The 15,674-nt window shown below is 40.0% G+C and overlaps 1 protein-coding gene across 3 annotated transcripts in view; it reads right to left on the bottom strand.

The window, feature by feature from the left end:
• Positions 1–214: 214 nt before the first annotated feature.
• The window catches only part of LOC149321599 (MTRF1L release factor glutamine methyltransferase-like), a 59,520-nt gene continuing 44,060 nt past the window's right edge, over positions 215–15,674 (bottom strand). For 2 of the 3 annotated variants that reach the window (XM_089525256.1, XM_089525246.1), the window contains 4 exons: positions 12,830–12,935; positions 12,340–12,435; positions 2,491–2,604; positions 215–1,597 (listed from right to left, as the gene is read on the bottom strand). In XM_089525256.1, coding sequence (XP_089381382.1) covers positions 1,543–1,597; positions 2,491–2,604; positions 12,340–12,435; positions 12,830–12,935 — 371 coding nt within the window. In that variant the 3' untranslated portion in view covers positions 215–1,542. Of the gene's footprint in view, positions 1,598–2,490; positions 2,605–7,624; positions 7,767–12,339; positions 12,436–12,829; positions 12,936–15,674 lie in introns of those variants that run through there. The other variant, XM_089525266.1, reaches the window with a different exon arrangement.

The following is a 15,674-nucleotide window of genomic DNA, read 5'->3' on the forward strand; positions in this document are numbered from 1 at the left end:
CTGTTCACATTCAGAGTCCATAATCTACTGGCAACCTCTGCTTAGGAAGGAAGCCACCTGTTTGGAAACAAAAATTCTCCATTATTTATAACACATATGCTTTTTAAAAATTGGTTTTGTCTTGTTTTTGTTTTCTGGTTCATTTCCTACCTCTTCAGACATTCATTCTGGAGTAGTAATTTTTTGCCGATCAAAAACTCAAGGGAAACAAGTCTGAACAGAAGGCAAATTAGTAAGTTTAATTGAAATTCATTAGAGGTCAACATCTCACAAGTGAACTTGCTACTTTACCTGTTACTGGATTTGGCCCCAGACATCTAGCTGCTCCATGCAGGTGTACCAGGGAACCCAGCAGCAGTGCCCTAAAATGTTCTGTCACATGTCAAGAGAATCTGGGGCACACATACCTCTCAAATCCCAGAAAGTTTAACATTTTCCAGTGTAACCTGCACAGTTGGCCTTACAATGAACTTTTGCTAGCACCAGATTAAGAGATCAAAAGGAAAGGGGCAGACTTTCCTTCAGCTCTCCTAAACTAAAAAGCAATTATAAATATTCTGTTGATTTAAAGAAAGTGGCAGCTGTAACTTGCTCATCATTTTAATTTATGAAAACTTCCTGTCAAAAGACTGACTGATGCAAAGTTGAGCTCTTCCCTCAGTCTTAACCACTGTTGAGTTTTGTTCAGTTTTATAGGGTATGCAGTAGTGTACAGCGTGTTTTCACTGTGAATTTTCCATTAGGGGCAAAACATTTTGATCACATGAACAACACATCTATTACCACAAGGCAAGCTAGCATGTGATCATAAAAGCACTGGCTGTCTCAGAATGCATCTCCTACAGTCACTAGTTCGGGCATTAGGAAACGAAGCAGACACTTGTGTTCCTTTTATAGCACTGAGGGTTGTTTTTCCCCCCAAAGTTAATTTGGTGTTTGAAAGAAGTCATTCTCCAATTTTAATCAGCAGTTCTGAAATGTTAAGAGCACCTTTTTAGGTTTTTCCATTTCTTTCCTTCCGTTGTCTGATACAATCCAGTGCAGATTATATCCAATGTGACACTTCCTAACACATTCCCGGATATACAATGTATGTTCTGTTCAAATAACAAAATTCAGTTCAAATACATTACATAGCATTTATCTCATATTTGAAACTTGTCAGGCTGGGGTGAGTCTTTGTGGTCCACATTGGACTACACTTTTCATCGTTCATCATAGCAGCTAGGTTAGCTAGGACTAATGGGAACTGCAGCCCAAGAACATTGGCAGTGTCACAAATTACCCACCCCAACTAATTCAGTGGATCAATATCTATTCCAGTAATTAATAAAAGGAGCCCAGTTTTTCTGAAATATTTGATTGAAGTCCATACAATCAGTCTATTGCAACTTGTAAGAAGTAATTTTATATATAAGTTGCCCATATTCTTTTTAGCCAATTTTAGCCAATTTTGCTAACTGAATTTTCTCTGTGTTGTAAACAAAAAAATACTCGCTGGGTTCAGTGACATTAAAAACAATGCTGGGAAAATTGAAGTACTCATGATCTTCTGTGGGTTTTATGCCTTCGCTTCTGGATATGCAGGAACCTTAGCCTGTATAGAAAGAAGACAAAAACATGGCCTTAAGCAGCATGAGCGAGCTTATGAGTGAGCTTAACAAAGCTACAAAGAGTTCCGTAGCACCTTAAAGACTCATATAATAAACTGATTATGGCATAAGCTTTTGAGGACTACGTGAGATTACTGGATTCTGAAGCCGTTCCCTTCATAAATGCACCTTAGGAAAGCATGATTGCTCTGAAGCAATCTTTCATCAGAGCATCCCAGTATTTCAAGCAGAGAACCTCTTTACAACATTTATCACACTTCTGTGACACTTCAGAGGATAGCATTTGTATATTTATGATTTTAGCTCTGTTCTGTGAGCTCAAAGATATTCCAGGAAGGGCTTTCTCTCTAAGCTTAAAATCTTCATGGGAAGCCTTTCTCTCAGTCCTACCATATTCTCAGGTATGTTTGGTGGGAACACGTGGTGGGAACAAGTGAGAGGGCCTTCTCAGTGGCTACTCCCAAGTTTTGGAAGTCCCTCTCCAGGGCAGCTAGGATGGCACCCTCCTTGTCTGTCTGGCAAATGAAAACCTTTTTTTTTTATCCTGACAGGAGTTTAGAAATCAACTTAATTGGGCTTTTAATGGTGTGCTTTTAATAGAGTTTATATGGTTTTAATTCTATAGGTTAATTGTCTTTTAAGAATAACTTTGCATTTTTATTGGTGTTTCTGGATGAATCTTAATTTCTATTTGTTTTACTCCCGTAAGTCTCCTTGATTACTTCTACTGAGAAAAATGAGGGATATAAATGAATGATCACTACCACCACCTCATTCCAGAGCACTTTGGATTTTCAGTAGCATGAAAAAAGCAGTCAGTTAGCCAACAAACAAATAGATCAAGGAAGAAAAAACTCAAGAGTCTTCCTCATCTTACTTTCCGCAAAAGTCCTTGTGGGTGGCACAGACAACGAGGGGTAAGTCAGGGTGACTGCACAGCCAGTTCTTCACCATCTCTGGGTGTCTGGGATCAACTTCCAGAAAAATACTCCTGAAAACAGATGGAAGAAATGAGGGAATACTCTAGCTTAATCAGCACTTCCTTGAGGGCAGGGGGACACTTTACAAGGTCACATGGGGATGATGAGGAGATGGGTTCTGTGAATCTGTACAGAATTAAGCACAGGCTGAAGTAAGTTTTGTGCTATTGCTCAACCACACTAAGCTTCCAACTCTACCACATTTATTGCTTGCTTCTGGCAGCTTTGTAGCCTCATGCTAAGCTTGAATTAAATGAAGAGTTGGGAGAGTACTGACACAATTACACGCTTGCTTCTCCGCAGATCAATTCTTAGGCTCTGAGAACAGGGCAACTCAAACTATCATGAAGTACAATAAAAAAATAGTCTAAATGATAACAGTTTTTTAAATCCAGTGGAATTAAGCTCTCCCTTTTACTTGGGGAACTAAGGTCTGGTATTTTGATTTCATGTCTCATATGAGTGTAGTCCCAGATTTGTTGCAGAACCTCTGGGGACGATGTTTTCTGTGGGACCTCTCTGTAAATGATTCTACCTCTACTTCCTCACTACCTCCTTGCCTCAATCAGCAGAAAGTGTGAAAGGAGATGTTTACAGAAGTTACTACTCCTTCTCCTTCCTTCTTTCACTGGTCACCCACAGACAGAGAACCATACAGGAAGAAGTAATAAAGAAGAACAATAGTGCAAGAAGATCTGGGAATTCTCAATGGGCTCTCTCAATGGTGCAAGAGCCTCAAGAGGTATTCAGCAATACCAACCCTAACAGTTATACCTAAAACAAAACAAAACAAAACTTTAATTATAAATTACCAAAAAACAAAAAACAAAACCCACGCTTGAAAAATCAATGGAGGCTTGAGCTAATTTCTAATCATAACCTACGCAAAGCTACTTATTACCAATAATTACAGCATCCAATCCAGACTGTCTGAGGATCAATATAGAATCAAATCAATATAGAATTCAGGTCTGAATTCCATTACTCCTAAGACAATATGGCCCTATACAGACAGCCAAAATAAAGCTGCTTCGAGTCACTTTGGAGGTATGCTGTTTCAATGACACATGCGTCCTAAGAGTCCAGAAGCCGCACCAAAGCCACACTCCAGTTCTAAGGACTGGAGTGCAGCTTTGGTGCAGCTTCCAGACTCTTAGGACGGATGCATCATTGAAACACCATGCCTCCAAAGTGACTCGAAGCAGCTTTATTTTGGCTGTCTGTATCAGGCCAATATGTTTCAGGCTATCTGTGGTGACTGACCACCAATTCTTTTCCCTGTGACAAGAACTTGTACCAGGCTACAATTGTTTCATTCTTTCCTGGAAACTCTCCACAGAGTGGCAGTCAATAGCTTGTGGAACAGTACTGGTCCAGAGACCGTCACTTTCAGCAGCAATGCCATCAACACACACACGGCTGCATGCAGTCATGTATTAAGTTCTACCATGTGGGTGCGCTATCTCTTGAATACATAAAGATCTTTTTGCTGGGAACAACTTCCTGTGAATGTCTCTTTAAATGAAAACAAACAAACAAAAAACACCACCACCCCCAAAAAACGGACAGGTCAGGAAAGTCTTGTCATTTTTCAAGTGTAGGGTGGTTTGATGTGGGGTGTTCACAGAGAAATGATCCTGCACCACATGTACATTTTGAGGTGACACAATTCTGTGAGGATTGTGACATGTACACTTGCTAAACATCTGGGGTGGTTTTGAAGGCCAGAATTAAATGTTATGAAACAGACATGCCTCATAATGTGAATGAAGTATTGAATGCATTTATTTATTTACTCCATTTTGATCCAGCACTTAAGGACACCTTCTCTTAGGGTGGGAAAAAGCTATACCTTCACAATAAATCTGTTAAGTTAGGCTGAGAGATGATGGCAGACCCAAGGCACCCAGGAGTAAGCATCACGGCCTAAGTGGCAGATAATTAATTAGCCTTTCCTCTTTTGTCGGATGGAGAAACCCTGCAAATCCTTTCTCCTAGAAGTGTTCCTCCTTCCCAGTTTCTTCATCAGTCAGGCTCCAAGAGAAGAAGGTTTCTGACTCTGGTATTTAGGAAATGAAACACAAACTAATTGTAGTTTGGATAATGAGCCAATAGGTTATACAGGAACAAACTGTCCAACTAGTATATAAACATATATAGAAACAGATAAAAATTACTATCTGGTGATGTCACTGCTTTGCTAGAATGGAAAATTGTGTCATAGGAACATATGGGAGAAGGTTCAAAGAAAAAAAAGGACCTATGAAACAAAGTATTGCCAGGTACAGTGCAGCATGGACAAAATGAACCTGCCATCCAAGGTTCAAGTCACCTCAGGTTCCACCGTCCCATCCGTTTAGGCTGCATATACATCACAGAATTAATGCAGTTTGACAATGCTTTAACTGCCATGGCTGAATGCTATGAAATCCTTAGTTTTGTGAGATATTTAGCTTTCTCTGTCAGAGAGCTCTGGTGCCACAACAAACTACAAATCCCAGGATTCTACTGGATGGCACCATGACCGCTAAAGCATTGCCAAACTGCATTAATGTCTCATTTAAAGTTTTTTATTTATTTTTAACAGAGCAGGGACACTTTCCAGCTGCATTTAAAAAACTGATTTCTCAACTGATTCTAGTGGACAGCTCTTGGCTCTGAACCTGAAGATAATTTACCAGAGTCTTACAGTGAGCCATCAAATGAGCTTTCCTAACAAACAATAAGACATTTCTGTCTGCCTTGCTTATTCCTTGGTCTCTTTTCCACTTTCTCCAGCCATTTTGTTCTGCTCCCCTTCCCACTCACTTGTCAGATTTTCATGCCCTACCTCCCACTCCACCAATTTTCAACACCATTAAGTTATCACTGGGCTATTTTGAGGGGTTTTCTTTTTAGGGTTATTTTCTCTTTTTTCATACCCCTCAGGGATTGGCCAAGTTTGCAGATGTCTCCCTTTTGTGTGTGGGTGATGTGTGGGCTTGGCTATATTTGCATCATATTGGAAAACTTGAATTGGTATGAGAAGGAATGAGGATGCTAATTCATGTGAACAGCTACAAAAAGGGAGGGACAAAACAACTTAAGAAATTGGAACGGTATACAGTGTGCCTCACTCGATTACATGGGAGCCTTGCTGAAGACAGAACGGTTCCTTCCTGATTTGAAACCCATCCAAAAAACAGTGCAGGCTTGAAGGTTTTTGTTTACTGGTAACTAATCTGAATAATGACTACTTAGTTTGCATTTCATTTCCTAAAGCCATAGTACATAAGCCATATTAAACACACAAGATAAATCAAACAGGGTAAAATGCCAAAAGCATTACAAAATACTTCTCATGATAAAAATCATACCATGTCTGCAGAAACAGCACCACCGCCCCCATTCCCACAGAGCCCTCTGACACTCCTACAACATGCTCAAGCTTCGATTTCTAAAAAGCATCCAGGGCAAGAGTGGGCAAAGACCCATGGAACCCCTCCCATGCCATTTTTAGTTCCTAAGTAGGATTGCCAGACTGAAAACTGCAGATCTTGTACTTTTAATGGTTGTGTAGAAAAGGGAATTTCAGGAGATGCTAATTACCTGGTTACATGACAAGCAACACCTGCTGAAATCTCCTCTCCTACACAACCATTAAAAGTGTAAGAATAATAATAAATAATAATAATAATAATAATAAATTTATTTGTATACTGCCCTTCCATCGATCAGGGCGGTGAACATCACAATAACAATACAAAAACACCATAAAAATACAATACATTCATATTAAAAACAAAATTGAAACACCATCAGCCAATCACCATTGTCGTCGGGGGGGGGGGGGGGGAAGACCAGCTGGAACTTCATTCGGGGAATGCAGATTGAAATAAGAAGGTTTTTAGCTCCTTCTTAAACTGGGCCAGGGAGGTGGCCGAGCGGAGCTCTATGGACAGCGTATTCCAGAGGCCCGGGGCGACGATGGAATATGACCTCCTCGTTGTGGAGGTTAGTCTAGCCCCTGGGACCCTCAGTAGTTGCTGCCCAGAAGTTCTGAGGGTGCGGGGCGGAATGTATGGAGAGAGGCGGTCCTTCAGGTATCCTGGGCCCAGGAACCCTCTCCAGTTTTTGGTCTGGCAACAATATTTCCAAGAGTTCCCATGGGGACAGTTCCATCATGTTGCTGTCTCTTCCACAGGCTGTTTTAGGCACAAGAGAGGCCCTTTTCAAATCAGGAGGTAGATGTGAAATCAACTTTTGTTTACTTCCTGGCTTTAAAAAGGTCTTTTCTGGGCCTGAAACAACTGAAATGGGGAACATAACATTTTGAGGCTGTTTTTTTTATCTAAAAAATAAAAAAGTAAAAAATATCACAAGTAAAATAATAATAATCCTTCCCTGCTGTTATGTTCCAGTTGTGGGATGCCCTCCCCTTGGAAGCCTGCTTGGTACTGACATTGTCTTCATTGTGCCATCAAGGAAAAACATGGCTTTTACATCAAAGCCATGGCAAGGGGTGGGGATGGGATCCTAATACTTTGTCCAAATCGGTACAGGTACATTGTTTTAAACTCTTTTAATCTGATGTAAATTGTTTAATATGCTTTTGGGTTGCTTAAATTATTTATTACTTTTAAAATTGTTTTAATACTGATTTTCTTTGTATGCTACTTTGAGAGCTTGTGATTATAGGGAAGGATATAATATTTTAAACAAATAAAGAATCAACCCTTTCTGGGTGGCAAAACCAGTTATTTTATATAGGGTATAAAATAAAAGAATTGGACTCCCCTCCTTAAATTACATCTGTTTTAAATACACCAAGGGCTAAATGCATGTTATATCTGCTGATTATACTTAATGTGTCTTTTTCTTCTTGTTATAGCACTGGCAGGTGGTAGGAATTGAGGACCATCAAGAATGGGATGGCCATTTTGAGTCTCATTTTTTTGGGAAAGAGACATGTAGGATATAAATCCAATAAATGAAATATAATTTTTTTGACGTCACCCTTCTTGAATGTGCCATTAGTCCCAAGATAAGTTCCAACATCTTCTGTCTGGGTAGGAAAGATTGTCATCAGAACCGACAATAACAGAGTAAAGAGGGTTAAGTTTCCTCCTCTTATTCCACGTTTCTGATATTTACCTCTGGTGGCTGCTTTTTAACAGCAGCAGCAAAACGAATCCTGGATGTAGAGAAATCATACTTTTCACATATTGTGTGGTTTGGATTGGCAAGGACAATTTCTGTTCAGAGTTTAAGGATTCAACACCTCCCCTCAGAATAAATCCTTCATCTCAAAGTGTAAGTTTCCAGTGAATACAGAGAGCCATCTTAATGACTGTGTACCCAATATCCCTAAAATGGTCAGCTAGATTGAGCCCATGGCAGTCTTTCAGGCAACAAAATAAACTGAAGGAGAAAAAGCCAAACCCAAGTTCTTAAGTACTTCTCAGAATTCCAGCGCTTCCCCACACAAGACACTCCCTTTGAATCAACCAGGCTGTCACACTGACATAAGGACGTGGAGCCCCTTTGTGACCTACCAAAAATGTTTCCCCCTCAGTGCTGCTTCCTCCACTGCAGTGGGGAGGAGGAGAGGACACTTGAGGACAAACAAATTAAAAAAAAAACCCTTCTCAGTTCCTGGGAAACACTGGCTATGCTTTGAGGTTAAAAATGAAAAGTACTGCTATAAAACATGAAGCCTGAGATTACAAGGTTCTTGCCCACACTTTACAGGACAGATTTAAAGATGCTTTTCTTGGGCTGTTAAATCATCAGCGCTTTTCTTGGGCTGTTAAATCAATAGTGCTTTTGAAAACCCACAAAAATGTACCGATATACTTGCTACCAGTTTTTACTCTCTTGTGTTCCGGAAAAAACAGTGCACACCCCCCCCCCCCCATGATTGCTTGAAAATATTCAGCCCTCCTCCAAATTGTCTTCCGAGCTAAGACTGTTTTTTAAAAGGCTTAAGTTCTAAAAGCCTTTTAAGCTTTTCATTTTGGGATGGTTGGGTTAGCACATTCTTGAATATTACTGGTCAAATCTTTCTCAAAGCCAGGGACTCTGCCCTGCCAAACTGCTGCCACTGTGTCAGTGCTAATTCTCCTACCCTGCATCTCTAGCCTATGCAGAACTGCTCCTTCAGCACTGAGGGAGTCTAATGGGAAGGATGTCTTGGAGCAGAGCCAGTTCTGACCAGGTCAAAATTTGCACTGTTTTCCTTCTAACATTAGAACTGAGAGATGTTGTTACCACAGGGGTTCCCCAATCATAGCTCTGTTTGGAATGCTAAGGCCACAATAGTGCCATTTGAGTCTTTGGAAGAGTGTGCTGGGCTGCACAGCCTAAGCTCAGTGCTGTGTACCCTGACATCATGAGATGAAGCACTCTCATTAATAAGAGGCAGACACCTAGGGTCATGATGCAGAAGTCTCTGGAGTCTCACTTTCTTCTCTGCTGGGAAATCAAGGAATTTGGCTAAGTCACTTAGAAATATCATGTGGCATTGGCTGAAATAGTGTTGCTTAGACTGGCATTGCTTTTTACTAGCAAGCAAATAATTATTTTATTGGTTGATGTGCTCTGTCACTAGTTCTCCTCTCATTGATTCACCACACTCTCCATTTAATTCTTTTTTTTTGGAGGGGGTGGTTACTGACCCAACTGAATCTTTTACATCCCTTTGATCTACTGCTATATCTATATATATATTAGATCTTCCATTTAGTGCATAGCTATTGTATATACCAATGTATAAGTCTACAAGTTTTAGTAAAAAAATTGACCCCAAAACCCTGGGTCAACTTATCCAAGGGACAGTGTAAGTGCTGTAATTTAGCTCTTATGAAAAAAGGAACCATCCCCTTCTCTGAGTAGAGTGGTGAAAGGTGAGACAGCGTAACCCATCCTGGGGGCATCTAAAAGAATCATGGACTCCTGCTACTCTCTCCTCTCTGCTACTGCTTCTGATCTTTTTGAATGGCTCAGTGGGCAGATCTTTGGCACTTCTCCAAAAGGAGGAATCAGGCTTTGAAGAAGGCAATTGTGCATGTTCGTCAGTTTTTCTGGGTTCAAATCACATTAAAGTTAAAGGCTATAATCATTGCTAACATAGGCGCCATTTTCTTTGCTTTGCCTTTTCATCCTTTTTGACATGTGTGCATTTTCTTATCCTCACCTGTGCCTGGTCACACATCCCCCAGCCACCATTTATCATAGTTCCCATCTCATCTTTCAGGCCTTTAGTGTGAGTTCAAATTGTTATGCCTGACAGAATTCTGTAGGTTTTTTGGCATAATTTTCCTTTGCTTTGCCCTTTACATCCTTTGCTACATGCCACTAAGTTTTACCTTTGACCTATCCACTGGTCATATCAAAATCCATAATTTTGGGCCCCAAACCTGCCTTCGACTTATACATGAAGTTGACTTATAGTTGAATATTTATAGTAGTCTCTGCAGAATGCTATTTTAATATCTTACCTGGTGATCAGTCATTTCCAGCCAAAATTCAATGTGCTGACTAAGACCTATAAAGATTTATGAAAACTGAGCCTAGGCTATCTGAAGGACTATATTCCCACAATCTGAGCCTAACCTGTGTATTAAGATCTTCTCTCAGTCCCACAACTCTCACAGGGAAGCTGATGGAGACACAAGAGAGGGATTTCTTGGTGGAACAGACTGCCTCAGTGGGTGGTGGATTCTACTTTTTGTTTTTGAACAGAGGTTAGATGGCCATCTGTCAGAGATCTGTGAGCCTTGGAAGGAGATTCAACTAGGTGACTTTTGGGAAACTTTCCAACTCTCTAGTTTTGTGATTCTATGAGGCTACTCCTAGGTTGCAGAACTTCCTTCCTGGGCACTCTAGGCTGTCACCCTCTCTGTTCTTCCCTCAGAAAGCAACATTTTTTGTTCAAGCAATCTTTTGGCTTTTAATGGGGTCAGGTGCTGAATTTATTCTTTGTATTTTTATTTTTAACGTAGTTGTTGATTTATTATGATAATCAATTTCACTGTTTTAATATTAACGTGTGTGTGTGTGTGAGTGTGTAATCTGTTGTAAGCTAGAGAAAGACATATTTGGAGAAAAGTAGATTGTAAATGAAATGAAACATAAATAATAAAATCTTTGTAGTTGTACTTATTAGCTGATCTTAGCCAAGAAAAGTCTCAGCTAACAGCCATGTTGACCATTAATGCATTGCCCTCTCGTCCAGTAAACTGAAGTTACTCTTAGAACTCTCAGCTTTCACTGCATAAATGAAAAATGGATTTTTATTGTGAAACTGCCCTACCTCCTCCACCAACTGAGCAGACAGTACAGACTATGGTGTCTTCCAGTTATAACTGTTGGTTTTGCCACAAGTTCTTTTTTCTTGCCCAGAAAAAAATATATATATTAAAAAGAGAATGATATAATAATTATATAATGCCTTTTGATTGGTAGTGCTAGAAGTTCTTGTTCTGGAAGCACCCCAAGGTCACCACAACTACTGCACAGAAAGAACACTGACATTTTCCATGTTTGTACTTCATTTGTACTAGAATTTTCCTCCATTTTCCTCAAACCCTAGAATTGTATAAGGAGACAGCAGGCAGTTACTTATTCAGCATATTGACATGGTTTTTAACAAACTCGTTTATTTTGATTAAATGGAGATTCAGTTAAACCTCTACTTGTAATAATCTGATTAGTGAAGCAAACCATTAAAGAGATCTTTCTCAAACTTGTTTGTCTACACCTATCATGGTTTCTCTTCTTCTAGTTTCTCCTTATGAATATCCTCGCAGAATGAGTTTTCTTTTTCTTAATGGGTGTATCCATAATACTAGGGAACCACACCTTCTAAAAACATAGTTGTAGCAGGACAAGGCATTCAGAGAAGCTGCTTCCTGCCTTTATTTTATCCAGAGAAACTGCTGCAACTCACTGTATTACAGTATTTTAAAATCACTTTCCAGAAAGTACCTAACATCACTCAAGCCCTCCAGTTTATCAGTTTTTTAAATGATCCTTTTATGATTCCCTCTTTCCTGCTGCAATTTTGAAACTCTTTCAATTTCAGAGACCAACTTACTTAATGGTTTTTAGGCATGCCAGGCACCAACAGCTGCTACAACCAACAGTGCTGACCCTTAAAGACCTGATGTGTTGGCACTTAGGTTATACATGAAGAACTGTTTGTGTTGGCAACCTCTTTATGTACACCACAAATAGTCATTGTTCTGAGAAATAAAAATAACAATGTTTAACTAAAAGTAACATTTTACTACTTAGCTCCTCTTATGTGTACTTATATGGGTAGGGAAGATAAAAGGCAAAGCAACTTAAATGACCTGCCACCAAGCACAATACCCTGCTCCCTTGCTCAACTATCTAAAAGGAAACCAGAGGTGATGGTCCTCACTACTGACCTACATCAAGAAAGAAAGAGAGCCTCCATGTGGACTCCAGCTTTGGGCTCAGAATGGAGAAACAGACTACAGTCTGTAAACAAACACATGATTTTTCCCTCTCAGTTATGTGCTCCTTCCCAATTCTCCCTTTATTTGAGACCAGGATAATGGTTAAAAAAGGACAGGAACTAAGAAAGCCAAAAATCCCTCTTATGTGGAGAATCCTGTACTTCTCTCTGTCCAAAATATTTTGACTGTGAAAGTAGAATAACATCCTTCAGGAAACTTCACTTCTCTAGTTTTTGAACTCTACAGTAGTCTAAAAAAAAAAAAGCCAACATCAGAACTCACCCACAGTCCTTGAGGATGTAAGAAGCTAGTTGCAGAATCTCTCTGATGACGCACATCCCATCAGTCCCTCCATCCAAGGAATCAAGGTCCTCATAACTAGAAACAATAAATAAATAAGGTAAGTTCAGAAAACAAGGTATTATCTCATTCTACAGAAAATGGCCAAACATGCATGCCACTTAAAAACAATTATGAAGGATAGGCTGTTAGCTCTTTCCCTCTGGGTTTAGATTTAACCTGCTTCCAACCAATCCTGACCAAGATCTTGAGAACTTAAAAGCTTACCAATTTTGTAACAATTTAAGGGTCATAATAAAGGTATTACTAAGCCTGATTATGGTTATTTTTTAAACTCATGAACCACATGGCTCCTTTTTGTTTTAAACTAATACATGTTTCTAACACATTGTGTCAGTCTGGTCTGTAGATTTTGAGCTGTCTTTGTCAAAGAGAGCAAGGGAGAAAAAAACAGAATGAGATAACTAACTACCTGAGGATTTCTGCTGCCAAGTGCGACATGTCTTCATGGAAAACATAAGGTGGATTACTGATTATAGTGTCTACCAAACCCCAAGGCAGTAGGTATTTCCAAGAAGCTACACAGAAGGAAAGATTAAAAACAAAATTAAGGCATAATAATAGACCAAAAGATTATTCCCCCAAATTACATGTGTGTATACTTCAGCAGACATAGTCTTCACAGTCTGACAGAATAACTGGCAGATAGATATACTTTGGCTTTGTTCAGATGCATGATCCTTCTAGGCTTCATAAACCATATACCAGGAAACTGGGAACAAAAGTTGCGGCCGATTTCCTGTCCCACATGATATGTTGGCTTTGCCCCTAGCTTAGGTCAGAGCCTCACCCTCTGTTAAGACAGTTAATAGTTATTCCTGAATCAAACAACACTGACTCAAAGTTGATTGACAAACAAGGGGTCTTTTCACACAACACAGTCACTGGACTATATTTCCACTTTAATACGGCTGCATCCTATGGAATCCTAGGGTTTGTAGTTTGAGAAAGGACAAGAACTCTCTGGGAGAGGATTCTAAATACTCCTCCCTAAACTGAAAATCTTGATTCCCTAGGAGATAGCCATGGCTATTAAAGTGGATTTTCAGTACTATAACTGTGTCATGTGAAAAAGCCCTGAAAATTAGTCAAGATGCAGTCCTGGTTTACTGGTCTGTAAATTAACATTATGTCAGAGCTCCTGGTGTGAATGCTTGGACAATTCTGGATCAATAGAAACCAAGATCTTCATGCCAAAGCCAATACGTGATATGGAGAGGAAAAATGTTCAGCTCAAATGTTCTTTTCAGCTTTATATACCATGGTTTATGAAGTCTGGAATGACCACAGGAATCAGGCCACTGCTTGCCTCTCTCTAAAACCAAGAACATTAAAAGAAAAATCAATCACATTCAACTTTAGAAAGAACAAGGTGCAAAACAACTGGAATGGAGTGTAATACCCAGTGGAATCATTACATAATGATAACAAAAGATCTTTCTTCAAGCATTTCTTCAAGCATCCAGGTTCCAAGCTTTGTAGCATCAACACTCTGGATGGTACTCTTAAATAAAATGGAAACCAGTGAAACTCTTAGAAGCCCAGCAAAATACCTTCCCAATGCCTAGTCCCACTCACTAATCTACTTGCTGTGCTGAGAACTAACTGTAGTTTCAGGCAGGTTTTCAAGAGGGAGCCTCACGTCAAACACTTTGCAATGGCCTAACCCAGAGACCATCACTGTATGGATAATAATCCACAGAAATTCTTTCTGCCCAAGGGAGGGTTACAGATAGTGAATAAGTTTAGATATCAAAGGCATTCTGTGTTACTGAAGCCAAGCACAATATTTGCAGAGAGAAAAAGTTACACTGTATATATATCTGAATGAACTTATGCTGTATTTCCTCACTTTTCTAGCAGTGTGTGAATGTCTGGTGTGACACTGTATCTGGTTTGGGTGTAATGCACAAGGAAATGATGTTACAGGTAAACAAACCATTATTGAAAATAGCATTCTGCAAGTAACTGTACAGTGTTCACAGGCACATTTGGTGGGAACGTGGGAGAGGACCTTCTCAGTAGCTGCTCCCACACCTAGAAGCTAGGTGGCCTTTTCTCCTTCTTTTGCCAGTGGGTAAAGGTCTTCCTCTTCCAGCAAACATTTGGGAAGTGATTGTTTTAAATAATATAGACTTCATTTTAGTGTGCTGAACTGTTTTTACTATAAAACATCTAGGTGTTACCCATGCTGGTTTATATAAATTTTGGAATCAATGATAACCCTTAGATGACCAGACTCCTAGGCTGCCCGCCATTACTGGCAAAGCGAGAGGACATGTGCACCTCCCCTGAGGGGAGCAGCCACATTAACATCTTAGAAGGTCTGGGAAGTCGCATGAAGGGATTATCTTAAGTCAGGAAGAGTAAAATGTTTGCCTTCCCTGAAGCTATCACCCCCTCCTCAAGTCTGTTGTCCGAACAACTTAAGTCATTGATATTATCAGATCCAGACATCCAGGTGAAAGAAAGCAATTAAACGCCTTTGTTCCAATCACCAAAACTCTTTGCCCTCAGGCGAGATTTCGCCCTTAAAAGGTCCCAACTTTGGCTGCTCAGCGCGCCATCCCAAAGGTCTACTTACTCCACGTCAGTCAGACCTCTGTTCTGGTAGCCGGCATTTCTGCTCAAACCCAGGTTGCGGAGCAGACTTGTCTCACTGTCCCACATCCCATTCGCTTCCCGGAGGAAGACTACATCTTGGTGAGTATACCATTAGCAAAGCCTAAACATCTTTTCCACATTTCCAACCTACCTTCCTGAGCCTTGAATGTGTGTGTGAGTGTGTGCATTGTGTGTGTTCCCCATGTTTTCAATAAAGTAGACATTTAGTTATTGTAATCTGTCTCAGCTTCAGTTATTGGGAGGCCCTGGTCTACTCCGTATACATATCGGGAGACGATCTCGGTGGGCTCTTGTAGCCAGCCCCCTCTTGCAATATTTGGACTAGTAACAACATAATAAAATTCCCCTATGGACCCTTGGCTACATAGGGGCAGCTGTGTTAGCCATATAGCAAATCAAATAACAGCCAAACAATGATACCTTTATTAGAAACAACCAAAATGCACAATTATATATTGAAAGCTTTTGACATCACACTGGCTTCTTCATCAGGTAAACAGGAGAAAGAAATTGAAGATGTTACTCATAGTTTTAAAATTAGTACTCTTAGAGATTAGTACTCTTAGAGATATCTCATCCAGAGAGTTGCCATCAGTCGGGGTCAACTCGAGGGCAGTTAACAACAGTCTTTT

The sequence above is a fragment of the Sceloporus occidentalis genome, unplaced genomic scaffold, assembly GCF_023333645.1.
Source record: "Sceloporus occidentalis isolate IW3139 unplaced genomic scaffold, rSceOcc1.0.p SCAF_1, whole genome shotgun sequence".
Taxonomy (NCBI): Eukaryota; Metazoa; Chordata; class Lepidosauria; order Squamata; family Phrynosomatidae; genus Sceloporus; species Sceloporus occidentalis.